At 34.2% G+C, this 27348-nt stretch overlaps 1 protein-coding gene across 1 annotated transcript in view; it reads left to right on the forward strand.

Annotated features, from left to right (window-relative positions):
• Positions 1–9273: 9273 nt before the first annotated feature.
• The window catches only part of SELENOF (selenoprotein F), a 29941-nt gene continuing 11866 nt past the window's right edge, over positions 9274–27348 (forward strand). Inside the window, exons 1-3 of the mRNA XM_024767881.1 lie at positions 9274–9285; positions 10621–10788; positions 27269–27332. Of these exons, the coding sequence (XP_024623649.1) occupies positions 9274–9285; positions 10621–10788; positions 27269–27332 (244 nt within the window). The remainder of the gene's footprint in view (positions 9286–10620; positions 10789–27268; positions 27333–27348) is intronic.

Consider the following 27348-nt stretch of genomic DNA (forward strand, 5'->3'; position numbering starts at 1 on the left):
GGGTAAGTTGAGAAAGTCTGCCCTTTGATACCAGATGTGCCTAAACTGTAAACCAAGTGCATATAAAAGCTTTTACTAATTGCCCCTTTAGTAATTCTTTATAATATTACCAGTTTTATGGTGTAATTTTTTTTGGTTTTTTGCCATGCCTTGTAGCATGAGGGATCTTAGTTCCCCAGCCAGGGATGGAACCCGAGCCCTCTGCAGTGGAAGCACGGAGTCTTAACCACTGGACCGCCAGGGAAGTCCCTGTGGTATAACTTTAGTGGAACCAAACTTCAGTCACACACTTTGCAAATTCATTATATTCCTGTTCAGTTTTCATTATTAACTGAGCTATGTATTGCTTCTTCAGCAATAATAGTAGGCAAGTAGTCCATCATTTAATATATGCCTAACTAATTACAAACAGAAATAATTATTATATCTCAGTGCAAGTGAGCCTGTATCCTAATGTACCTTTTATACTGTACCCATTGTTTTTTTCTTAAGTCCTTGCCCATAATCTGTTAAGATGTACTTCTCATTAAGCATTTGCTAGCACAGTGTTGTACAAAATAAATGAATGTTTTTTTTTTTAAATAAGCCTAGTGGAACTAGAACACTTAAAATAGTACTGGAAATAGAAAAGTAAGGCATGTCAGGCAAGCCTCCATTTAGATGCAAAATGCATTCAAGTATAGAAGTGGTACTTGATTTAATCTGTACAGTATTGCCCTCTGGATTATTGGTACATAATTATAGGTAACAATATATATAACAATTTTTCTGTCTCATTCAACTCTGGCTTAAGGCTTAATTTTGAAATTATAGTTTAATTTAGTCCTATTTTAATAAAAGTAAAAATATGCAGTATGTAGACTAGTGCCTTACATCAAAAATATTACAAATACTTAAACATGGCCATGTGTGTGTGTAAGTCATTGGGAATATAAATTCTTTAGAAGAGAAAAATTGTAGTTTATATGCAGGAATGTTTTGGCAATTTATAATAAAGAAATGTTACCTGAATACTCATTTTAGTTCTTGCTTAGTTGCATGCTTTATAGGTCTGTCCAGGGATGAGGCTAATCATTTTTCGAATGTTTACTCATTCAACAGGATGAATTTAGCCTTTGATAGGCAGAAGCATAAAATCTGCTTTTAAAAAAAAAAAAAACCTTATTCATAATAAATGCAGAAAATGTCTTCAAAATCCCTTATTCTGCAAATAGATATTCCTTTATTATTTTTATTTGGTCTTATTTCTCTCCCCCTACCCCCCATTTTGATCATAAAGGACCTAAGTAAGCATCACAAATACTACCTAGAAGGAAATTTTTTTGTAAGCTATTTTACTACTGTTTTAACTAGTTTTGCTCATAAATACATACCTAGGTACAGTTTACAAACGTTAGTAAGGATGTTGACTGAATTATGAGGAGCGTTCTAATTTGTAGCTTAAAGTAAAAAAAGGTAAACTAATGAAAGAAAAAAATATTTAATTCTTGGTGCTATTAATATTTACTAAATAGGATAAGTGACTTCAGCTTTTTATATATAGAATCTTAAGATGGAATGGGAGGGACCATTCTTCTTTTCACTGCTGACTGACTTTTTCCTTGTGGTGGGAAAACATAGTATTGATAACAGCCAGTTCCTTATAGCTTTTCCCACCAGAAAAGGACTAATTCTTCCCCATTTACAATTTTGAAGTATTTTAAACAAGGATTGTTACTAGCTCAAGTTGGGTCACTAATCAGTTATTAGGTAGGATCATGGAATAATGTTAAGAACCTTTAGCTGCCACACTAGCTATGTGGATAGTTGCACTAGGGAGCAGGTGGATGAAGCAGCTCTTAGGTAAAGAACAGGCTATTTTTTTTTTCCTCAATTACTAGAGTAAATCACTTCTCCTTGAGCTATTTTAAAGATTTAGCTCAAGTGTCCCCTATTCTGGGAACTCCTCCCCAATTTCTCCTCCTTACTCACTACCCTTGGCCCTTCCAAGTTATGTTAGCTACACCTCTGTATTCCCAAAGCACCTGAGGATACCCTTGATTTGCACTTAACCACCACTATACTGTATCTGTTGTTTGGCTTTTTTTCTCTCCCAGTGTTTCATGCTCTTTGAAGTCTGGAGCTATGTTTTATGTTTCTGAATCCCCAGCCTTTAGCTTACAGTATTTCATAAGTTTTTGTCCTTGAATAAGGCTGTTTTTACTAAGAACAAGTTAAAAAAGGTCATTTTTTAAAATTATGTTGAAAATATACTTGAACTTTGTAGATGCTTGTTAAATACCTTTTTCATGTATTTCACTTATATATCCTAAATATAAAAAATAAGAAAGTTTGTCTTCATGATTTCAGTCATCTGTTAGTAACACTAATTGTTCATGTAACTATAAATATAGAATTTTCATTTCTGTATCTTACTTATAAGGATACCATAAGCTTCCCAAATCTATCTAAAAAAAGAGATGTTAATAGCACAAATTGTTAGTGTTCCCAGTCTGATCACAAACATTAATAGATACTTTTTCAAGGAGTACATGACCATCCAGTTAAAAGAGTTTCCTGGGATTTTCCTGTGAGAACAATCAATCAAATCATTTTGATTGTTAAGAATTTCTTAACTTCTATTTCCTAAGGGTTATAAGATTAAATGTAGTATTTCAATAAATGGGTTATTTTCTCATATTTTTATAATCTTCCCAGTTCTGTGAAACTGAATGTTGTCAGCTAGGTGCTTTTTTTTTTCCTGTCTCATTTAACTTTTCATATCTTAATGATATCAGCTTCTTCCAGACATTGTTACTGTAGAACTTCTGTATTTCTCCTTAGTTATATGCCCATATTTCCTTAGCTAGTACCTGTTTTTTTAATATCTTATAGTCCCAATGCTTTTTTCTTCTTTCAGATTATTTTTATTTAATTGGTTTTTAGTACTTTCTATTCTTTTGCATTCACACCTACTTTATCTCTGAACCACTATTCTGAAAGTTTGGCTACTTACCGAACCAGAGTACCTTTTGGGAGAAAAGAATCCAGTTAGCCGAATTACTTATATATATGAACCAATAAGCAACTTATTTCAACTTAATTTGCTGTTCATTCAGTCTTGATTGTATTGGGGGGTGGAGGGGGGAGTTTAGAGTAGTGCTTAAGAGCACAGGCTCTGAAACCAAACTACCTAGGTTCAGATCCCCTGCTATTCAATTTGGTAACTTGGACTAATTACTTATCCCTCTGTGCCTGTTTCCTCATTTATAAATTGGGGGTAATAATAGTTCCTATATCCTAAGGTGGTTTGAGGATTAAGTAAGTTAATATACATACACTGCTTAAAATAGTGCCTGGCGTATAATAATTACCAGGTAAATACTTGGGGCTGGTGGTGATGACAGTAATAGTAGTAGTATCTGATTTGCTGATGAAGGAAAAACAAGAAAGAAACAGCAAATTTGGAGAACTCAGAGGATAACGTAATAATTATTGCTATTGGAAAAATAGGGTAAAAGAAAATAGATAAGAGATATAACATGAACTATTAGATTTACCAGTAATAAAAATTTGGAACAAAATTTGCTATTATTCCACTTTCAAGCTCTTGGATCAGTTGAATCAAGAAGAAATATCTTATGATAAAATAATTAGTAGTATGAAGACTTTGACCATTTGTAATTACTTGCTTATGTGCAGCAAAATACAGAATTATGTCAAACATAACCCTAGATTTCAACTTTTTGACTCCTTGGTTGACACATTTTTAATAAGGAAAATACTGCAAATTTGTACTTTAAAAATGTGTAGCATTTTGATTATTTTTAAATGCCAAATGAAAGATTGCATTTGAAGAGAAAAGGTTTTGCTACTAAAAAATATTCAAAACCATTGATAAAGTGGAGCTCAATTTTTAATCTAATACTTAGAAACAGATTTCAAAAGTTTAAGAAAATTTTGAAGAGAAAAACTTAGAAGTGAATTTTTTTTTTTAAACTCTACAGATTGAGAAGAGATTTCTTTTGTTTGAATTTTGGAACATCTTGGTCTTATTCACAGAATATCAGTAGAAACCTAGGCTGCAGATCACCAAATTATACCATTACTGGTTCTGTAAAATACCTCAACAGTTCAGGTATTTGATAAAAGGATTTTATTTACCTTAAAAATCTTCAGTTTTGTTTTAATAATTACATTGGCTCAGCTTTAAGTGTTTATTTTACCTTGGTTATGTACTGAAGTGGTTTACCTATGTTATCTATTTAATCCTGACAACAGTTCTATAAGGTAAATACTATTACCCCTATTTAACAGAAGAGGAAACTAGGGTGTAGTATGCCCGACGTTACCCAGCAAACTGGTGCCAGAACCTGGCTTCATCTCAAGTCTCTCTTGACTCCAGAGCCCCAAGTTTTTAAACATCGACACTGTTTTGCCTCTCATCTTGAAAATCTTAACAGTAATACCTACTTCACAGAGTTACTGTAGGAAAATGAATGAGTTAAATGTAAAACACCAGACAGGCTTTCTGAAGGTCTGCCCCTTTTGCATTTATATTTAACAAATTTAATAACACAGTCCCATTACTAGTTTCTGTTTAAAATTACCAAATCTTTACTCCTCAGTTTACCACAGACTTTAATGGCTTCCATTACTTGGTGTTTTTGAAGAATATGTTAATGAGTTTGGCTTTATTGAAGGCCCAACCAAACATTTTAAGTAAGTCACATAATTTTTCTTATTTCTGATAAAAGAGCATTGAAACATTTTGTTATTTTCAATTTACATGGAAATTCTGTAGCCAGCTTTAGAGTAATTTAAGTCAGCTTAAACAGCATTATGCAAAACAGTGGTAAATTTTAAGCTTTAGCCTATCAAAAGCAGAATGCTACTGTGTCTAAAACATAGAAGGATGAAATGGAGGTTAAGCTACTGCGTGAAATTGTAGTTGCTAAAGAAATTTCACAGTTGCTTAAAATAGCTTCAGTTTTGTAGTGTCGGTAGCATCAAATACATGAATTGATTTCTTCAAAGGAAACAAATATAATTCAACAGATTATTCTAATTATAATATAAAAACATTGTCCAGAAATAAGCTTTAAAAAAAAACAAATCTGAGTAATGTTTGGCAACAGTTCAAATTCAGTGTGAGAATCACTAAGTAAGACTCCTGAGTAGCAACAGTAGTAAATAATGACACAAATATTTACTTAATAGCTACTAACATTCATTAAGTTCTTATAATATGAAAGTGCTGTTCCAAGACTTTACATGAATTAACTTGTATAATCCTCACAACAGCTCTACGAGGTGACTACCATTATCATCTCCATTTCATAGCTGAGTCTGGGGCACGGAGATCTTGCCTAAAGTCATACAGCTAACAAGTAGCAATAAACATATGTGTCATATATTTGTGTAACAAAAGTTTTAAAGTTTCTTTTGTGCAGTTATTCAGTGGACTGAAAATATCATTTAAATTTATTTTTTATATTTTCTAGATGTGGCATTTCTCTGCCTTTAATATGAAAACTAAATGTAGTCAATTTTTTTAGGTATTTACAAATCAGGATCAGCTTCTATGTAAGCATGTTAAAACATTCTGTCACCTTTGCAGATTGTAATATTTAAAAGGGAAATAAATCCTTAAAATAATTCATAATCTATCTCCAGGCTGTCTTACAACTGCATTTCCTAGACATACCTACCTCAGAGTCAAAATAAACTTTCTGTTTATATATTGAATATTACTTCTTACTATAGGTTCTGAGAATGCCAAAATAAGACAATAGTCACTGTCCTGGAGGACATGAAGAAATAGATATGGAAATTGGACTACTAGAATGCAGTTGGCAGGATATTCTGTTGGGCTAAAGCATAATATCCAATGTTATAGCTGCTTAAAAAAATTAGAAATAAAAAATAAATAAAAGTTGGAAGGAGGAAGGAATCAGTAAATCTCTTAAAGTTGGCATAATCAAGGACTATAGATAGAACCATATTAATCACTATGGAAGTGACCAGTAGAGGAACTAAAAACAGTTTAAAAGTTATTGAATGAGATGGGAGGCAAAGGAAAATTTTTACTTCTTCTTTTATACCCTTCTGTACTGTTTCCTTTTATTATTTTTCCAGATGCATTGATTCTTTCAAAGATTCAGTGAGATGTGTGCTGTAAACAAAATATGTGGTATGAAAGCACGTAAAAGGAAGGGTATAACCATTTGACAGGCCAGGTAAATATTACCACTTGCTTATGTAGAAGTTGATGCTTATAATAAGTTGGAAAATAATTAGGAGAAGGTCGTCTCTGGCAGAAGGAAAAGTAAATGCAAAGATACAGGGTCATCATGAGAGAGATGGGTGTCTAAAATAAATCAGATAGCTTATTATGAGGAGAGATAACGATAGGTAATTAAGTAGGTCCAGAGTGCCTTGATAAGAAGTTTGGACCCTATCCTGTAGTCAGGGGACAAAATATAAGGATTATAAGTGGTGAATTGACATCAGATTTGTATTTTAATAACTTTTGTTGGTGTTGTGAATGATAGTTGACAGGGCAGAGGGGAATACTGTTGCCAGAAAAAGAACTTCGATTGCCAGTTTCCAGAATAGGGCTTCCCTGGTGGCACAGTGGATAAGAATCCGCCTGCCAATGCAGGGGACACGGGTTCGATCCCTGGTCTGGGAAGATCCCACATGCCGCGGAGCAACTAAGCCCGTGCTCCACAACTACTGAGCCTGCGCTCTAGAGCCCGTGAGCCACAACTACTGAAGCCTGCATGCCTAGAGCCTGTGCTCCGCAACAAGAGAAGCCAGCCACTACAATGAGAAGCCTGTGCACCGCAACGAAGAGTAGCCCCCGCTCACTGCAGCTAGAGAAAGCTGGCGCACAGCAACGAAGACCCAACACAGCCAAAAATTAAAAAAACATAAATAATAAATTTATTTTAAAAAATTTAAAAGATACATATCTCCCCTACGCTTATCTCTATCCCATGTCTAATATAATGACTTAAAAATAAGTAGTGTTTTGTAGTTTTTAAGTGTGCTTTCACAGTGGAAGGTGGGAATAATTCTAAAATTTATTAAGTACTCACTGTGTACTGGGCAGGATACAAGATGCTTTCTGTACTTTTTCTCCTTTAATCCTGAAAACTTTGTGAAGTGGTCATTATTCCTATTCAGAAATTAAGAAGTAAGGTTGCTCTGTGCTGATATTTGAATCAAGATGTCATCAGACTCAAATACATGTTCTGCATGTTCATGCTACCTGTCAGTAGGTGCTCAGTAAATGCCAGAATAAAACCAAGTATTATGATCCCATGATTATTGATTTGAGATTCTTGTTTTGTAAAACATGCTTTGGTAACAATATGTTTGTTAAGCAGTTCATAGTTTCAAAGTTATTTCATTTTTATTGCCTGTTTTAGTTACTATGGCTACAAAACAAATCACCCTAAAATTTAGTGGTGTAAAACCATTGTTTATTTTGCTTTCAAATTTCTATGGGTCAGCAGTTCACACAGGGCACAGCAGGATGGCTGTGTGTTCCATGGTGTCTCAGACCTCCACCTGAGACTGAAAGACTAAAATGTGAAGGCTTTTTACTCACATGTCTAGTAGTTGATGCTGGTTGTCAGCTGGAGGCCTCAGGTGCTCTCTACATGGGCCTCTCTACATTCTCTCTGTAGTTTAGGCTACCTTACAGCATGGTGGCTAAATTCCAAAGTCGAGTATTATAGAGAAACAGGTAACAGCACCTGCAAGCACTAGCCAAGCAGAAATTGTTTCCTTTTTTATGGCCTACCCTCAGAAATCATGTAGTATCCCTTCCTTTACACTCTGTTGGCCAGAACAGTCACAAGCCCCTGCCCAGGTTGAAGGGGAGGGAACATAGACTCCCACTCCTCAGTGGAGGACTGTCAGTCACAGGTGGGATGATGTGTATATATTGGTGTGGCCCTCTTCTGAAAAAATAGAAATTAACCTGTGAAATTGATCAAGCAGATCACTTTACTAGTAAATAAATTACTCAAAGTGCTAGTATAATAGCAAGAGTCTTAAGTCCCTCCCACTAGACTGGGATACTTGATCTATTTTGATATATTATGATATACAGTCCACATTTTTACTGAGATAAGGTAAAAGATGTATGTATATGGTATCAAATTAGGATGTTGACTTACTGTTAGGTCAATGGGATGATCAGCATTTTGGAAGAGTATGCCAGCAGTACTTAAAGTTTTTCACTTTAAGTGAAAACTTTATCACATATCATTGGGTTATGCCTTTGGGTTTTAATCTGCATGATTAGTCAGCTGGTGGGCCAAATCCAGCAAGCCTTGTTTTTGTAAATAAAGTGTTACTGGAACACAGACACCCATTCATTTATTATTGCCTGTGACTGCTTTTGTGCTGCAGTAGCTGAGTTGAGTAGTTCCAACAGAAACTATATAGCCACCCAAGACTGACATAATTACTACGGGGCCCTTTACATAAAATTTGCAGACCCTTGGTCTAGAAGATCAACCAGGCACAGTCAAACAATCTGAAATTCCCCCTACTTGAGGCTGTGGTTTTGACCAATTCATTTGCTTAACACACAGGAGAATTAGCACAAGTGCTGGAAATACAGAGAAATAACTTAATGCTTGCCCTTGAAAGAGTTCACAATATTACTGGGGAATCAGACAATCCTAGATTTACATAGTACAGTGTCGTGAGTGGTGCTATTTTACAGCTGTGCATAAATTTCGTTCTCAGAAAAGACAAATGGCTAAATACTGAGATCTGATTTTTTTCAGAGAAGGCTTCCTAAGAAGACTGATATACCAGTCGGGTTCTTAGAAATAAGTAGAATTTAACAAGGTGGAAAAGTGTAAAAGAGCCTTAGAGTAGAAAAGTATGAGCAAATGTCCATTTGAGTAGGGGTTTTATATTCTCAGTTACTATAGGAATTCATTATAGCTGAAAAGTAGAATGGGATTGGAGATGTAATGAGAGATAGGAGTAGCTGACCATTTAATCCACTGAGGCAGGAAAAGATTTGAGAGCTCTTTAAGAGACAGAATTGTCAAAACTTGTTTTTTTAACAAACAAGTTAATTGACTGATTGTAAGAATGGTGAAGAACGTGGAGTCTAGGATGAACTGACTGGGGCAACTAGGTGGTCAGGGAAAATGGTGTCATTTTGCCAAGATACTGAATACATGGGAAGGAATAGATTTAAGGAGAAAAGATGTTTCACTGTTGGAGAGTTTGAATTTGCAGTGCCTGTACAACATCTACATGAGATCTCAGGTAGGCTGTTGGCTTTGGAAACTTGACACTTAAAAAGACTTGGGAGTTTTCAATAACTGAGTATTTGAAGCCATGGAAAAGATGCAATTCTCTATAGAAAGTATGCAAAGCAAAGAGAGAGCCAAGAATAGAAATGGGAAACAACATCATTTAAGAGATAAATAGCAGAAGAAGGAGAGGGAAAGCCATGGAAGAAGCAGCTGGAGCAGAAAAGTTTTGAAATGCCATTGCATTTAGTGATTTTTGGCATGTTTAGCTGAGTGGTGTGGTGGGATCAGAAACCAGACTGTAGTAACAATTCAGAAATAACAGAATGTGGGGAGAGCAGTTAGAACTATGGGTCTTGGGTACACTGAAGATATGAGTTATCAATGAAAGTAAATCCCTGTGGAGATGGCAGAAGACAGAAGTTAAAGCAGAGGTACAGGTATTGACCTTAGACAGATGTAGGTATACCACACTCACTGAGACATGAGAGGAGAATGGATAAGGGAAGAGAATAGTTTTGGAAGCCTGTTTTTGCCAGTCATTCTGTTTGGTTACTTTACATAAGTCATTTCATTTAATCTTTACTGAACTCTATTTTATGTGGGATGCTTCTTGCTTTATCAGTGAGGAAATTAAAACTCAGGGAGGTCATCTTGCCCAGAGTCACACATCTTGTAAGTGGTGGAACTGGCACCTAAACCCCGAAGTTTTATTTTTGATGTGCTCCCGCTCTCCCCAACTTCATCCCTTTCTGTACTCTTCCCCTGCTAGATGTGAATGAAGATAAGTTTGTAGGGTGTAGTAGGGACCTAGAAGTTAATGTTACTCCATACATCGTATGAACAGGTGCTATGTTCTTAAAATGGAAATTCATTTTTCTTCAAAAGATATGTAATATATATATCATAAAGAAATAATATATGATCTTTTTTGTTAATCCGTGTTTTAGCCAAGCTGTAATATGACAAATTTTTAAGAAATAAATTTGTTGGGGATGTGGGAAGAACCAAAGACTCATATAAAGTTATAAAGTATAAAAATAAGAATTTGTCTCCAAATGAGGCATTTCACTAACTGTCTTTAGTGTATTAGATTTTGACAATCCTAGTTTCTCCTTTTTTGGAAGCTTTGTAATGTAAACATGAAGTTTACATGTAATGTAAACATGAAGTTACATGTAATGTAAACATGAAGTTTACATGTAATGTAAACATGAAGTTACATGTAATGTAAACATGAAGTTTACATGTAATGTAAACATGAAGTTACATGTAATGTAAACATGAAGTTTACATGTAATGTAAACATGAAGTTAAGGGGTTTTTTCCCCTCATTTTTTGTTTTCAGGTCTCTGTGTTTGGGGCAGAGTTTTCATCAGAGACTTGCAGAGAGTTAGGCTTCTCCAGCAACTTGCTCTGCAGCTCCTGTGATCTGCTTGGACAGTTCAACCTTCTTCAACTGGATCCTGACTGTAGAGGATGCTGTCAGGAAGAAGCACAATTTGAAACCAAAAAGGTATTGTTTTATAGTATCTCTCTTCCATTATATGGTTTAGTTTAGATAAGGTAAAATGTTAAATTGCTTAATCAACTTAAATATAAAGAAGTCTTTAGCTTTTACATTTTGTAGTTTTAGAAACTCAACTGATTTCTTGCAGACCCATTAGATCAATCAAAGCAAATAGGGAGGAAAAGTATGGTTACAGATTGATAATACCATCCTACCATGGTTGTCCAGCAGAAGGGAAGCAGAATTACTATAGCATGCCTAGATTGTAAATCTATCCAGTCTTCCTAACTTCCGGCCACATAAAGCCAAAGAATAATTAATTAGATGCTTTTATTCATTTGTAATAAGAACCCAGTCTTATAGTGAAATTTGAGATGAAAATAAAGCACCTATTATCTGGCACATAATTGTCAACAATAAATTATAACTTCCTTTTTTTTTTATAAAGTTATTTATTTAATTTATTTATTTTTGGCTGTGTTCGGTCTTTGCTGCTACCCGCGCGGGCCCTCCAATTGCGGTGAGTGGGGCCACTCCTCGCCGTGGTGCGCAGGCCTCCCATTGCGGTGGCCTCTCCTGCTGCAGAGCACAGGTTCTAGGCGCACGGGCTTCAGCAGTTGTGGCACGCGGGCTCAGTAGTTGTGGCCCACAGGCTCTAGAGTGCAGGCTCAGTATCAGTGGTGCACGGGCTTAGTTGCTCTGCGGCATGTGGGATCCTCCCGGACCAGGGCTCGAACCTGTGTCCCCTGCGTTGGCAGGCGGATTCCCAACCACTGCGCCACCAGGGAAACCCTAAATTATAACTTTTAATCTGGTTAACAAAGAATATGGTCTGTTACAATTTGCACATCTATAACTAATGTTTCCTGATACCTAATCTCACCTTTAACACCTGAAAACAGCCAGGAATAGGTAGTTCTAACAGTCCAATAAAATCTGCTACTGTTTTACCCACTGTTCAGAATAATAGTAAACTTGCTCAATTTTTAAATCTTTTCATTAAACCCTTAGACTTCTTTAATTTATAAAGTAGACTGAAAAGGTCATTTATATCATCCAAATAAAGCTGAATTAATGAGGACCCTGTGTTTGAGAAAAAAAAATTAGCATTTCTCTGCTTTGTTTCCTTTTAATATTCTGTTTGAGTTGTACTTACTGAATCCTGTTTGAGGCATTATGGTTTGTAAAGCTTTCAAACAGTAATTGTATCTTCTCATTATTAGGTAGTAAAGGTTTACTTCTAACACTGAGTACAGTTTTCTAGTTCTGTAAGAAAAACAAGCTGACAAGCTTTCACCATGTTAGTGTTCAACCAGAATTTACACTTGATTTCTCAGTTGTAAACCTGAAATTCCTGTGTCCCACAAATGGCTTCCAAGTCTTCCATGTTTTTCATTTTCTTGGTTCACATATACCAATGATATATTTTAATGTTTAGAAAATTTCCATACATATAAGTTAGTCTTTATTGCAAGTAAATAAAATCTAAACAGGTTTTTAAAACTTGATTTTAAATAAATAGATTTAAGACCTAGACCTAACTAGTTTAGTAGGACCCTTCCCTCTTGTTTCTTGTTTCGTTTTATCAATGACATATTCACATGGGACAAATTGCTGAAGTGTGATTCATCCTCTCATCTTTAAGCTATTATTCTGTGGTCTGTACGATTACTCAACTAACAATGATTATTTGTGAGACACCAAACTTACAAGGATTGAATAACAAGGGGTGTTTTATAATAAGTTATCACACACCCGGTTTGTAATTAAGGGTAAGTTGAGAAAGTCTGCCCTTTGATACCAGATGTGCCTAAACTGTAAACCAAGTGCATATAAAAGCTTTTACTAATTGCCCCTTTAGTAATTCTTTATAATATTACCAGTTTTATGGTGTAATTTTTTTTGGTTTTTTGCCATGCCTTGTAGCATGAGGGATCTTAGTTCCCCAGCCAGGGATGGAACCCGAGCCCTCTGCAGTGGAAGCACGGAGTCTTAACCACTGGACCGCCAGGGAAGTCCCTGTGGTATAACTTTAGTGGAACCAAACTTCAGTCACACACTTTGCAAATTCATTATATTCCTGTTCAGTTTTCATTATTAACTGAGCTATGTATTGCTTCTTCAGCAATAATAGTAGGCAAGTAGTCCATCATTTAATATATGCCTAACTAATTACAAACAGAAATAATTATTATATCTCAGTGCAAGTGAGCCTGTATCCTAATGTACCTTTTATACTGTACCCATTGTTTTTTTCTTAAGTCCTTGCCCATAATCTGTTAAGATGTACTTCTCATTAAGCATTTGCTAGCACAGTGTTGTACAAAATAAATGAATGTTTTTTTTTTTAAATAAGCCTAGTGGAACTAGAACACTTAAAATAGTACTGGAAATAGAAAAGTAAGGCATGTCAGGCAAGCCTCCATTTAGATGCAAAATGCATTCAAGTATAGAAGTGGTACTTGATTTAATCTGTACAGTATTGCCCTCTGGATTATTGGTACATAATTATAGGTAACAATATATATAACAATTTTTCTGTCTCATTCAACTCTGGCTTAAGGCTTAATTTTGAAATTATAGTTTAATTTAGTCCTATTTTAATAAAAGTAAAAATATGCAGTATGTAGACTAGTGCCTTACATCAAAAATATTACAAATACTTAAACATGGCCATGTGTGTGTGTAAGTCATTGGGAATATAAATTCTTTAGAAGAGAAAAATTGTAGTTTATATGCAGGAATGTTTTGGCAATTTATAATAAAGAAATGTTACCTGAATACTCATTTTAGTTCTTGCTTAGTTGCATGCTTTATAGGTCTGTCCAGGGATGAGGCTAATCATTTTTCGAATGTTTACTCATTCAACAGGATGAATTTAGCCTTTGATAGGCAGAAGCATAAAATCTGCTTTTAAAAAAAAAAAAAACCTTATTCATAATAAATGCAGAAAATGTCTTCAAAATCCCTTATTCTGCAAATAGATATTCCTTTATTATTTTTATTTGGTCTTATTTCTCTCCCCCTACCCCCCATTTTGATCATAAAGGACCTAAGTAAGCATCACAAATACTACCTAGAAGGAAATTTTTTTGTAAGCTATTTTACTACTGTTTTAACTAGTTTTGCTCATAAATACATACCTAGGTACAGTTTACAAACGTTAGTAAGGATGTTGACTGAATTATGAGGAGCGTTCTAATTTGTAGCTTAAAGTAAAAAAAGGTAAACTAATGAAAGAAAAAAATATTTAATTCTTGGTGCTATTAATATTTACTAAATAGGATAAGTGACTTCAGCTTTTTATATATAGAATCTTAAGATGGAATGGGAGGGACCATTCTTCTTTTCACTGCTGACTGACTTTTTCCTTGTGGTGGGAAAACATAGTATTGATAACAGCCAGTTCCTTATAGCTTTTCCCACCAGAAAAGGACTAATTCTTCCCCATTTACAATTTTGAAGTATTTTAAACAAGGATTGTTACTAGCTCAAGTTGGGTCACTAATCAGTTATTAGGTAGGATCATGGAATAATGTTAAGAACCTTTAGCTGCCACACTAGCTATGTGGATAGTTGCACTAGGGAGCAGGTGGATGAAGCAGCTCTTAGGTAAAGAACAGGCTATTTTTTTTTTCCTCAATTACTAGAGTAAATCACTTCTCCTTGAGCTATTTTAAAGATTTAGCTCAAGTGTCCCCTATTCTGGGAACTCCTCCCCAATTTCTCCTCCTTACTCACTACCCTTGGCCCTTCCAAGTTATGTTAGCTACACCTCTGTATTCCCAAAGCACCTGAGGATACCCTTGATTTGCACTTAACCACCACTATACTGTATCTGTTGTTTGGCTTTTTTTCTCTCCCAGTGTTTCATGCTCTTTGAAGTCTGGAGCTATGTTTTATGTTTCTGAATCCCCAGCCTTTAGCTTACAGTATTTCATAAGTTTTTGTCCTTGAATAAGGCTGTTTTTACTAAGAACAAGTTAAAAAAGGTCATTTTTTAAAATTATGTTGAAAATATACTTGAACTTTGTAGATGCTTGTTAAATACCTTTTTCATGTATTTCACTTATATATCCTAAATATAAAAAATAAGAAAGTTTGTCTTCATGATTTCAGTCATCTGTTAGTAACACTAATTGTTCATGTAACTATAAATATAGAATTTTCATTTCTGTATCTTACTTATAAGGATACCATAAGCTTCCCAAATCTATCTAAAAAAAGAGATGTTAATAGCACAAATTGTTAGTGTTCCCAGTCTGATCACAAACATTAATAGATACTTTTTCAAGGAGTACATGACCATCCAGTTAAAAGAGTTTCCTGGGATTTTCCTGTGAGAACAATCAATCAAATCATTTTGATTGTTAAGAATTTCTTAACTTCTATTTCCTAAGGGTTATAAGATTAAATGTAGTATTTCAATAAATGGGTTATTTTCTCATATTTTTATAATCTTCCCAGTTCTGTGAAACTGAATGTTGTCAGCTAGGTGCTTTTTTTTTTCCTGTCTCATTTAACTTTTCATATCTTAATGATATCAGCTTCTTCCAGACATTGTTACTGTAGAACTTCTGTATTTCTCCTTAGTTATATGCCCATATTTCCTTAGCTAGTACCTGTTTTTTTAATATCTTATAGTCCCAATGCTTTTTTCTTCTTTCAGATTATTTTTATTTAATTGGTTTTTAGTACTTTCTATTCTTTTGCATTCACACCTACTTTATCTCTGAACCACTATTCTGAAAGTTTGGCTACTTACCGAACCAGAGTACCTTTTGGGAGAAAAGAATCCAGTTAGCCGAATTACTTATATATATGAACCAATAAGCAACTTATTTCAACTTAATTTGCTGTTCATTCAGTCTTGATTGTATTGGGGGGTGGAGGGGGGAGTTTAGAGTAGTGCTTAAGAGCACAGGCTCTGAAACCAAACTACCTAGGTTCAGATCCCCTGCTATTCAATTTGGTAACTTGGACTAATTACTTATCCCTCTGTGCCTGTTTCCTCATTTATAAATTGGGGGTAATAATAGTTCCTATATCCTAAGGTGGTTTGAGGATTAAGTAAGTTAATATACATACACTGCTTAAAATAGTGCCTGGCGTATAATAATTACCAGGTAAATACTTGGGGCTGGTGGTGATGACAGTAATAGTAGTAGTATCTGATTTGCTGATGAAGGAAAAACAAGAAAGAAACAGCAAATTTGGAGAACTCAGAGGATAACGTAATAATTATTGCTATTGGAAAAATAGGGTAAAAGAAAATAGATAAGAGATATAACATGAACTATTAGATTTACCAGTAATAAAAATTTGGAACAAAATTTGCTATTATTCCACTTTCAAGCTCTTGGATCAGTTGAATCAAGAAGAAATATCTTATGATAAAATAATTAGTAGTATGAAGACTTTGACCATTTGTAATTACTTGCTTATGTGCAGCAAAATACAGAATTATGTCAAACATAACCCTAGATTTCAACTTTTTGACTCCTTGGTTGACACATTTTTAATAAGGAAAATACTGCAAATTTGTACTTTAAAAATGTGTAGCATTTTGATTATTTTTAAATGCCAAATGAAAGATTGCATTTGAAGAGAAAAGGTTTTGCTACTAAAAAATATTCAAAACCATTGATAAAGTGGAGCTCAATTTTTAATCTAATACTTAGAAACAGATTTCAAAAGTTTAAGAAAATTTTGAAGAGAAAAACTTAGAAGTGAATTTTTTTTTTTAAACTCTACAGATTGAGAAGAGATTTCTTTTGTTTGAATTTTGGAACATCTTGGTCTTATTCACAGAATATCAGTAGAAACCTAGGCTGCAGATCACCAAATTATACCATTACTGGTTCTGTAAAATACCTCAACAGTTCAGGTATTTGATAAAAGGATTTTATTTACCTTAAAAATCTTCAGTTTTGTTTTAATAATTACATTGGCTCAGCTTTAAGTGTTTATTTTACCTTGGTTATGTACTGAAGTGGTTTACCTATGTTATCTATTTAATCCTGACAACAGTTCTATAAGGTAAATACTATTACCCCTATTTAACAGAAGAGGAAACTAGGGTGTAGTATGCCCGACGTTACCCAGCAAACTGGTGCCAGAACCTGGCTTCATCTCAAGTCTCTCTTGACTCCAGAGCCCCAAGTTTTTAAACATCGACACTGTTTTGCCTCTCATCTTGAAAATCTTAACAGTAATACCTACTTCACAGAGTTACTGTAGGAAAATGAATGAGTTAAATGTAAAACACCAGACAGGCTTTCTGAAGGTCTGCCCCTTTTGCATTTATATTTAACAAATTTAATAACACAGTCCCATTACTAGTTTCTGTTTAAAATTACCAAATCTTTACTCCTCAGTTTACCACAGACTTTAATGGCTTCCATTACTTGGTGTTTTTGAAGAATATGTTAATGAGTTTGGCTTTATTGAAGGCCCAACCAAACATTTTAAGTAAGTCACATAATTTTTCTTATTTCTGATAAAAGAGCATTGAAACATTTTGTTATTTTCAATTTACATGGAAATTCTGTAGCCAGCTTTAGAGTAATTTAAGTCAGCTTAAACAGCATTATGCAAAACAGTGGTAAATTTTAAGCTTTAGCCTATCAAAAGCAGAATGCTACTGTGTCTAAAACATAGAAGGATGAAATGGAGGTTAAGCTACTGCGTGAAATTGTAGTTGCTAAAGAAATTTCACAGTTGCTTAAAATAGCTTCAGTTTTGTAGTGTCGGTAGCATCAAATACATGAATTGATTTCTTCAAAGGAAACAAATATAATTCAACAGATTATTCTAATTATAATATAAAAACATTGTCCAGAAATAAGCTTTAAAAAAAAACAAATCTGAGTAATGTTTGGCAACAGTTCAAATTCAGTGTGAGAATCACTAAGTAAGACTCCTGAGTAGCAACAGTAGTAAATAATGACACAAATATTTACTTAATAGCTACTAACATTCATTAAGTTCTTATAATATGAAAGTGCTGTTCCAAGACTTTACATGAATTAACTTGTATAATCCTCACAACAGCTCTACGAGGTGACTACCATTATCATCTCCATTTCATAGCTGAGTCTGGGGCACGGAGATCTTGCCTAAAGTCATACAGCTAACAAGTAGCAATAAACATATGTGTCATATATTTGTGTAACAAAAGTTTTAAAGTTTCTTTTGTGCAGTTATTCAGTGGACTGAAAATATCATTTAAATTTATTTTTTATATTTTCTAGATGTGGCATTTCTCTGCCTTTAATATGAAAACTAAATGTAGTCAATTTTTTTAGGTATTTACAAATCAGGATCAGCTTCTATGTAAGCATGTTAAAACATTCTGTCACCTTTGCAGATTGTAATATTTAAAAGGGAAATAAATCCTTAAAATAATTCATAATCTATCTCCAGGCTGTCTTACAACTGCATTTCCTAGACATACCTACCTCAGAGTCAAAATAAACTTTCTGTTTATATATTGAATATTACTTCTTACTATAGGTTCTGAGAATGCCAAAATAAGACAATAGTCACTGTCCTGGAGGACATGAAGAAATAGATATGGAAATTGGACTACTAGAATGCAGTTGGCAGGATATTCTGTTGGGCTAAAGCATAATATCCAATGTTATAGCTGCTTAAAAAAATTAGAAATAAAAAATAAATAAAAGTTGGAAGGAGGAAGGAATCAGTAAATCTCTTAAAGTTGGCATAATCAAGGACTATAGATAGAACCATATTAATCACTATGGAAGTGACCAGTAGAGGAACTAAAAACAGTTTAAAAGTTATTGAATGAGATGGGAGGCAAAGGAAAATTTTTACTTCTTCTTTTATACCCTTCTGTACTGTTTCCTTTTATTATTTTTCCAGATGCATTGATTCTTTCAAAGATTCAGTGAGATGTGTGCTGTAAACAAAATATGTGGTATGAAAGCACGTAAAAGGAAGGGTATAACCATTTGACAGGCCAGGTAAATATTACCACTTGCTTATGTAGAAGTTGATGCTTATAATAAGTTGGAAAATAATTAGGAGAAGGTCGTCTCTGGCAGAAGGAAAAGTAAATGCAAAGATACAGGGTCATCATGAGAGAGATGGGTGTCTAAAATAAATCAGATAGCTTATTATGAGGAGAGATAACGATAGGTAATTAAGTAGGTCCAGAGTGCCTTGATAAGAAGTTTGGACCCTATCCTGTAGTCAGGGGACAAAATATAAGGATTATAAGTGGTGAATTGACATCAGATTTGTATTTTAATAACTTTTGTTGGTGTTGTGAATGATAGTTGACAGGGCAGAGGGGAATACTGTTGCCAGAAAAAGAACTTCGATTGCCAGTTTCCAGAGGCAAGATACAGGGGCTTAAGCTAACACACTGGTAGTAAAAATGGAGAAGGGACAGATCTGAAATAGATTTAGGCAATGAAACTTACAGGATTTATTGACTGACTGGATTGGAATGGGGAAGGGATGAGTGAGGATACTTTCCAGTGTTCTTATTTGAGAAACTGCTAACCCCAACATAAGTCTGCAAAGAACTTCCATCTAACTACAAGGTAGCCCCTTAAGGCGATGGTGGTGGATGGGAAAAGGGACAGCAACAGAGGATAATTTTTAATATAGCATACAACCCTTAGCTCCAAACTGCCTTTTCAGTTTTCTTTTTGAAGAAATAAGTGTTAAGTTTTAATTTAGCAGGCCATGAATTGTATCTGGTACCATAGTCAATTCTAAAATAGATAGTATACTTGTCAAAGCGTGCACAAAAAATAAAAATGTGTGGAATGGCCTAGTTCTTTTGTTCTAATTTCATATTGTTGCTCTTAATTTTTGTGTACTGTTTAACTTTGGGATTATTATGGCTTTTTTTTGTATCTGTTCTTAAAGTTAAAATATATTAGGTGATTAATTTTAATAGAATAAAATCATTTGAGCCAACTCCTGTTTTTTATTTCAGATATTTGTAACCTTTCTTAAAGATAGTAATAATTGCCCCTTTTTTTATGACAAACAGTGTTCAGTATTGGAGTGGTATTGGGAACACTAACACAAAGAATTGAATTCTCTTTTGAAAAGCAGGTTTTCCTGCCGTATATGGCACTTTCATGACATTTTTTGAGGCTATTGAAACGGTTGGATATTGAACTGTATTTTAACAGGATCTCAGTTTTTCAAGTTAACAGGGATATACGTTATAATTTTCAAACATTTAGGAGCAAAAATACATTGAATTTTTTTTACCGTTTTCTTTACTTACACATGTTACCAAGGGGCTAATTGGTTTTATTTTCAAAACTGCTTACTAAGATAGTCAAGCTTAGGGTCATTTTTACCATTCTTTGGATATTTTGACCTCAGGAAATATAGTGGCATTGTGTCAAGTTATTTCTTTATATTGTGTGATATTCCCTAGGTATTAGTAGGATTGAATACATTGTTCCCAAATGATACCCTGAATTATTCATACTTGTAGCTGAAGTATGTATAGGAATGTGTGTGTGTCTGTATCTGTGGGTGTATTTGTTTCCAGGTGAAAGTCTAATAGCTACAGTCTTAACCTCTTGCTGATGAAATTCTCTTTGTTTTAGGTATATATACAAATTCTCCTTCTTATCACAGTATTGAAAGAAGCCTCGTTCTTTTTTTTTCCTCAAATTTCATAGTTGAAATGGTCTAATTTAGATTGTGGTGATGTCAGAGAAACATTTTTATTTTATTTTTGTACATTTTCATTGAGCTTTTTAGTGGAACAGTAATTGTATCTTTATGGAAATATTCCCCCAGTGTACTCCTACCTTCTTTAGAGCCTAATTTAAATTAAGGTAGATATTACCTTGCTTGTTTCTAGTTTTCTCAATCCCAAGTCAGACGCGAGATTCAAAGAAGAATAGCAATTTAATAGTGTAGTAGAATAAGTTTTAAACTTAGGGATCTTCCTTAGGCACAGTTGTTTTATATTTTTTCAGAGTTTGGTAGAAAGTACCTAAAAATGAATAGTTTAATCTCAAGGGTATAATATTAGAGCATTATTTACCAGCTTGGTTTGCTAAAATTGTAAAACCCAAGTTATTTCCCTATTCCTCCATATTCATTCATCGTTCCTATGTAAGAATGCCATCAGTCAGTGTGTGTATGAAAATGTTAATAAATACACTATTTGCTTTATACACTTAAGGTGACAAACTAAAATCTTGACCAAAGCTTACTGTAAGATTGCAAACTATTTAGTACCCTGGTTATTTGTCCATGTGTAATTGTAGCTTTTTGTTTCTATCACTATAGGGCACTTTAAAAAATAAAAATCACAGGGCTTCCCTGGTGGCGCAGTGGTTGGGTGTCCGCCTGCCGATGCAGGGGACACGGGTTCGTGCCCCAGTCTGGGAGGATCCCACATGCCGCTGAGCGGCTGGGCCCGTGAGCCATGGCCGCTGAGCCTGTGTGTCTAGAGCCTGTGCTCCGCAACGGGAGAGGCCACAGCAGTGAGAGGCCCGTGTACTGCAGAAAATAAATAAATAAATAAATAAAAATAAAAATCACAAAATACAGGAATGACCTTGATAAATAATTAAAATTTAAAACATCAGCAGGTCACTAGACGTAGTTTTAGATGGAAACATTTTCCCTGAGAATTAACTGACTAAATTTTGCTAAAAAAAATAGCTTCTGCGTGATGTGTTGATATTTTTCCTCTACCCAGATGTATGTGAAAGGAGTAAAGTTGACTTTAAGAAATTACACTGGATATAATTAATGTTTAAAGAGTGGTTCACATATACTTGAACATATCATAATAGGTTTTCATTTAAGATCTCTAAATAATACCTAGCTTTTATCATGTTATAGCCATACTTACTTATTTTTAAATTCCTACATTTTATTTAAGAGCAAGCCTTCAGAAGACCTATAAAATAGTTACTCCTCAGATCTGAATTCGTTCAGCAGTCAAAATTTTTCCTTTTTTTCACCTAACATTAGATCATTTTCATCATATTGCTACTTAATATTCAAAGTTTTTTCAGTTTTTTCTAAAGTTTTGCTTTAAATAAAAGGATTTCAAAAGTAAGAATGTATGGCTGCAAGCAATACTTCACATGAGAAGAAAAAGTATTGCAGCATTTGTCTTGCTCTGGTCAGTGTTTACCTGGTTTACCTTTTAGAATTAATTTGGTTAGTCTCTTGAGCAAAAACCTCTACTGTTTGATTGTTTTGTAATTTTTGCCTCATTAATAGTTGAGTATAGTCCAAGGCACCCCTGGCTGCCCTTTACAATCACTTGGGTAGCTTTAAAAGTAGTAATATTAATTAAAATACTGATGCCTAGATCTCAACCCAACTATCCTGATTTACTTGGACTGGGATGGGTTCCAGGGATCAGTAAGTTTCAAAATCTTCTCAGGTAATCCAAGTATACAATAAGGGTTGAAAACACTGCTCTAAGGTCATTTGAATTTGAAAGCTTGAGAAATTTTGAAGTGGCTATTCTAGTAACAGAGGAACAATGAATGATAGCCCTGAATAGGCTATCAGGGCTACCTAAAGCTCTATGAAAATGGGTGCACACCTTAAACATAACCAATAGTGTGAAAGAAAATATTATAATATTCACTATTCTTACTTATTGAGCATCTAAAGAATCCAGGTGTTTTGCATGTTTTTGTCTTTTTTTTTTTTTAAACTCCATTTAGCAACTCTGGAAGGTAGGGAATATTTCTTGTTCAGAGAGTAAACTGAAGCTCAAAGAGAATGACTTGCTGCCTTTAAGTCACAGAACCAGAATTGGACCCGCATACACATTTGATTTTATAACTTAAGCTCTTTTCACTGTACCTTAAAAGATAAACTGAGGTATATGAACATTTTTAATAGTTTGAGCAAAAATCAATTCAAATTGGGTAACACCAAACTAGAAGTGGTTAGGAGCGCCCCACCAACAGGAATTAGGGACAAAACTTACGGAGAAGATGCAGAAACAAAGCAAGGAAATTTTTTGATTGGCTATAGCTTAAGTGGTTGCCTTTTTTGGGAAAGCCTAGTTGGCTGTTTGTGAGTGTTTATTTTAGTTTTTATTTCTTAACTTTGAAGCATTTATAGGCTTAGGTTTGGGTTTGGTTACATAGGCTGCTAATGCCCTAGAACCACCTCAGTGTGATGGCCTCCTTGTTTAATTTAACAATACCATGCTGTATGAAACTTTGATATTTAGTGTGACTTAGTTTAAATAATTAGCTGTTTCAAGGTTTTCTTACTGTCATGTTTCTTCAGAGCTATGGATGTCATCACCAACAGAAATATGTTAAGTGCTCAGTATTGGAAAGTAGTAGAATATTTCTGACTTGGACCAGGTTTACAGATTTGTTGTGATGGTGATGATATGGTGGTGGCAGTAAAAGTTAACAAATACAACACTTTAAAAAAATTCTTTAGAAAATTTATGTAACTCACATGTGTTGCCTTTGTTTGGTGTTATAAATTAACTTATCTAGGAATCTAGCTATATCTGGTAGAAAACAGCATAGACCAACTTTTTTGTCTTGCTGTTAATTTGATCCATTTTATAGCAACATAGTTAGACTTACAGCAAAGTTATCACCACAAAGTAAAGGTTTTGGCCTTTTTCTATATGGGAAAACGTCATTATAAGCCTTACTAAAATTTTATAACAAGAGGTTGGTCAGGTGGTAAAAAATCATTATATTCCAAAAGTAAATTATCAGGGAAGTCTTTCAACAATGAAGGGAGTACATTGTCCCAAAGTATTAGGAAAATATATGAATTGTGCAGAATTTAAAATTAAGATAGGTATAAATAATAATCTTGGTAATGCTTAAAATATATTTTTTAATTGCAAAAAAGTTAGCTAACTACAAAGATGAAATTTATTTTAAGAATAATAAATTTAAAATCACTTATTTTTAAATGAGAGGGAAATTAGCATATTCAAAAACCCTGTTACAAATAAGGTAAATTAGTTATAGAGCTGAAGTAGTTAGATATTTCTACTTCCCACCCAGAGGACACTATGAGAACATTTAGGAAAACTAGCAGTAATGAGTAATATGGAAATAGGTGTGAATTCCCAAGGGGCAAATTCAGTTTTGTGCGTCATTTGCATATTTTTCTAAAGGTATCCGTATATTTCCATTATTATGTTCCAGTACCATAAAGGTATTCCAATATTTCCAATGGAAATAATTCCATTTCCATAAATTATTTGGGCTAATATAATATGATCCTAATGGGATAGTGCCTAGAGTTAGATTGTCTATACAAATAAGGCTTCTCTAATGCATATAGAAAAGAGGCCTACCAACTTGGTATCAAAAATATAAGCTTGGGCTTCCCTGGTGGCGCAGTGGTTGAGAGTCCGCCTGCCGATGACTTCTTTGATTTTTCTTCTATTATTTTTCCACAAATGTTTGAAGGTCAGCATTTTTGTATGATGTTACTTTAAAAAGTAAAAATGCTAAAGGTGAGATTCAAGGAAATTTCAAGTTTTAACCTTTTTTAATCCTTTCATACTTCATGCCCTTGATAAATTCTAAGTAGCATATATTTTCTTGTGTATGAATGTATGTGTTGCCAAAGATGCTTATGATTACTCTATAAGGCATTGAAAATTTACACAATTTGTAGTTAATTTACCATATTTATTCACCATGAAAAACAAATGTTTTCCTATGAACACTACAAATCATAAATAAAATGCCAAACTAGCATCACAAATTAATGCTTTTAGAATCTGATTTTAATAATGTTAGGCAGCTTTGAGTTACATTTTCTTTTTGTTTACCCTGGACTGGAATTAAGCATAATCTACAAAGTATGTGAAAGGAACTTGAAATATTTTTAAAGTTACACGATGAAAAAAGAGTCATTTAATTCCATTAAATGAACAGTTCTGTCCATTCAGCACACACATATTGAACAACAGCTTTGTGTCCAGGTCTGGGGGGAATTATAAGACATTTCCTGTCCACAGTCAAGTTATAGGATATTTATGGTACATTATGATAAGAGCAGAATTCTGGGGAAGTTTACTAGGAAAGTCCCTAACAGAGAGTAGGAGGTCAACAAAAATTTTCCTTGAGAAGCTCACATCTGAGCTGCCTATTCATTAAAAGAATAGGTTTCTAATATTTTTAATAATCAGTTCGTGTTTTGTGGTGCAGAGAATGGGTTACAAGTGTGCTAGGATACTGAATCCTTCAGTCCTTGGGACAACCAAATGGAGACTGGGGTGAGCAAGGGCCCCAGGCTAGTCATCTCCAGTTATAAGCAGCCACTTCCTTTTACCCCAGTGCTCCAATTATTACTGTTTTCAGTGTATCATGATATGAAGAATTTTGGGAAACAGTGGTGTAGAGAAATGCCATCGTACTTCCAGGTAATGGAATCTCCACTTAGAGTTTCCCAGGGATCATAAACTTGGAAATAAAAGATAAATCTAATAACCAAATTTTAATATGGCCTTATATTTTTTTAATTCTGGTAAAATATACATAAAATTAAATATTTTAACTGTTTTTGAGTGTTCAATTCAGTGACATTAAGTACATTCACATTGTTGTCCAACCTTCGTCACCATCTATCTCCAGAACTTTTTCATCTTCCCAAGCTGAAACACAGTTATTAAACAATAACTCCCCACTCCTCGCCCCCCAGTGCCTGACAACCATCGTTCTACTTTCTGTCTCTGAATTTGACTGCTCGAAGTACCTCAATAAGTGGAGTCAAAAAGTATTTATCCTTTTGTGGCTGCCTTATTTCTCAGCATAATGTTTTCAAGGGTCATCCTTGTTATAGCATGTGTCATAATTTCCTTCCATTTTAAGGTTGAATAATACTATTCCATTGTATGTATATACCACATTTTGTTTAGCCATTCATCTGTCAATAGACATTTGGGTTGCTTTCACCTTTTGGCTATTGGGAATAATAATTGGTATACGAATAACTATTTCAGTCCCTGCCTTCAGTTCTTTTGGGCATATACCTAGAAGTGGAATTGCTGGATTATATAATTCTATTTTTAATTTTTTAAGGAACCACCATTCTGTTTTCCACAGCGGCTGCACCGCTTTACATTCCCAACAGCAGTGGACAAGGATTCAATTTTCTGTACATCCTCACCAACCGCTTGTTGTTTTCTGTTTTTTTGATAATAGCCTCTAGTGAGTGTGAAGTAGTATGTCATTGTGGTTTTGATTTAATTTCCCTAATGATTAGAGATGTGAAACATCTTTTTATGAGCTCATTGGTAATATGGCCTTGTACTTTTAAAGATTTGCCCGGGGCGGGCGGGGGGGGGGTGTCTAACCAAGATAAACCAAATCTTATTTAAAAATCTTAGACATCATCAGAGTTCTTAATCTGAAATCCATCAGTGCTTTCAGAGTCCATGAGTAGCCTGAATTAAAGCAAATTCCATCAGACTCTCAGTATCTGTGCCCCTCAAAAACTTAAGAAATGTATTGACCTACCCACAATCACCAAAATGTTTTTTAAAAGTCATTATTTGGAGAGGAGTTAGAATTAAGTGATTTTTAAATTTCTATTTTGTGCTTTTCTGTGTTTTCCAAAGTATCTAAAATAAACATGCATAGTGCATGTGATTTTTTGTGTTATTTTAGAACTTGAAAAGTAAAATCCATCTTTAGCTCTTGGACCTACAAGTTAAAAAAAGTCTAAAAGCTAGGAAGAAATAAAATGGTTATAGTATGTTCTTATGATTGCCTGCCTTCTCGGAGTCACAGCATTCCCAAGTCACTACCAGAAGAATGAGCAAGGCTCTACCTCCACCAAAAAAGTGATATTTACTACTGAATCTGTTTCAGCTAAATTCATTGCAATAAAATAATTGCGTTTGAGTTTTTTATAATGAGCTTTTACTATAAAGAGAACATGCAGGTTCTATAGCTAGAGAAGCAGTGTTTACCATTTCAGCTGAATTTCACTAAGGGAAATATTTGCATTTATGTTCTTTATAATGAGATTTTACTGGCTTTTCTGTAATATCTTTACATAGTACTCTAATTACTTTTTAAAGGTATTGGGTTTTTGTATTGTTTAATTTTAAAACATTGATCACTTAATTTTAAAAGCAACCAAAAAGAATTCTCATTATTTATGTTGAATAGATGGATACATACCTGGGTTCAGCTTAGCATCCTAAAAAAACTGTGGGAAGTCTTTAAAATTTTGTGAAGAACTTCCTAGGACAGCTTACCTATTCAAGTTCATCATCAAGTCTCCATATCTTCTTCAATCTTTTTGGCTAAGTTTGAGAATATTCCATGTAGGGCTTGAACTCCTCAACTATTTAATACCCTTAGGCCTCCATTTTCTCTTCTGACATTTGTTTGATCTATATATCTGCTTAACTGTAATGTTTGTGCTATGAAATTTTATTTTATTACTACATTTTTAAAATTTTAACCAGTTTTTTAAACTCCTGTTTTTCCTTTTGCAGCTGTATGCAGGAGCTATTCTTGAAGTCTGTGGATGAAAATTGGGGAGGTTCCCTCAAGTCCAAGGTATATAAAATCAACT

Source organism: Neophocaena asiaeorientalis, unplaced genomic scaffold (assembly GCF_003031525.2).
Source record: "Neophocaena asiaeorientalis asiaeorientalis breed wild unplaced genomic scaffold, Neophocaena_asiaeorientalis_V1.1 scaffold546, whole genome shotgun sequence".
Lineage (NCBI taxonomy): Eukaryota > Metazoa > Chordata > Mammalia > Artiodactyla > Phocoenidae > Neophocaena > Neophocaena asiaeorientalis.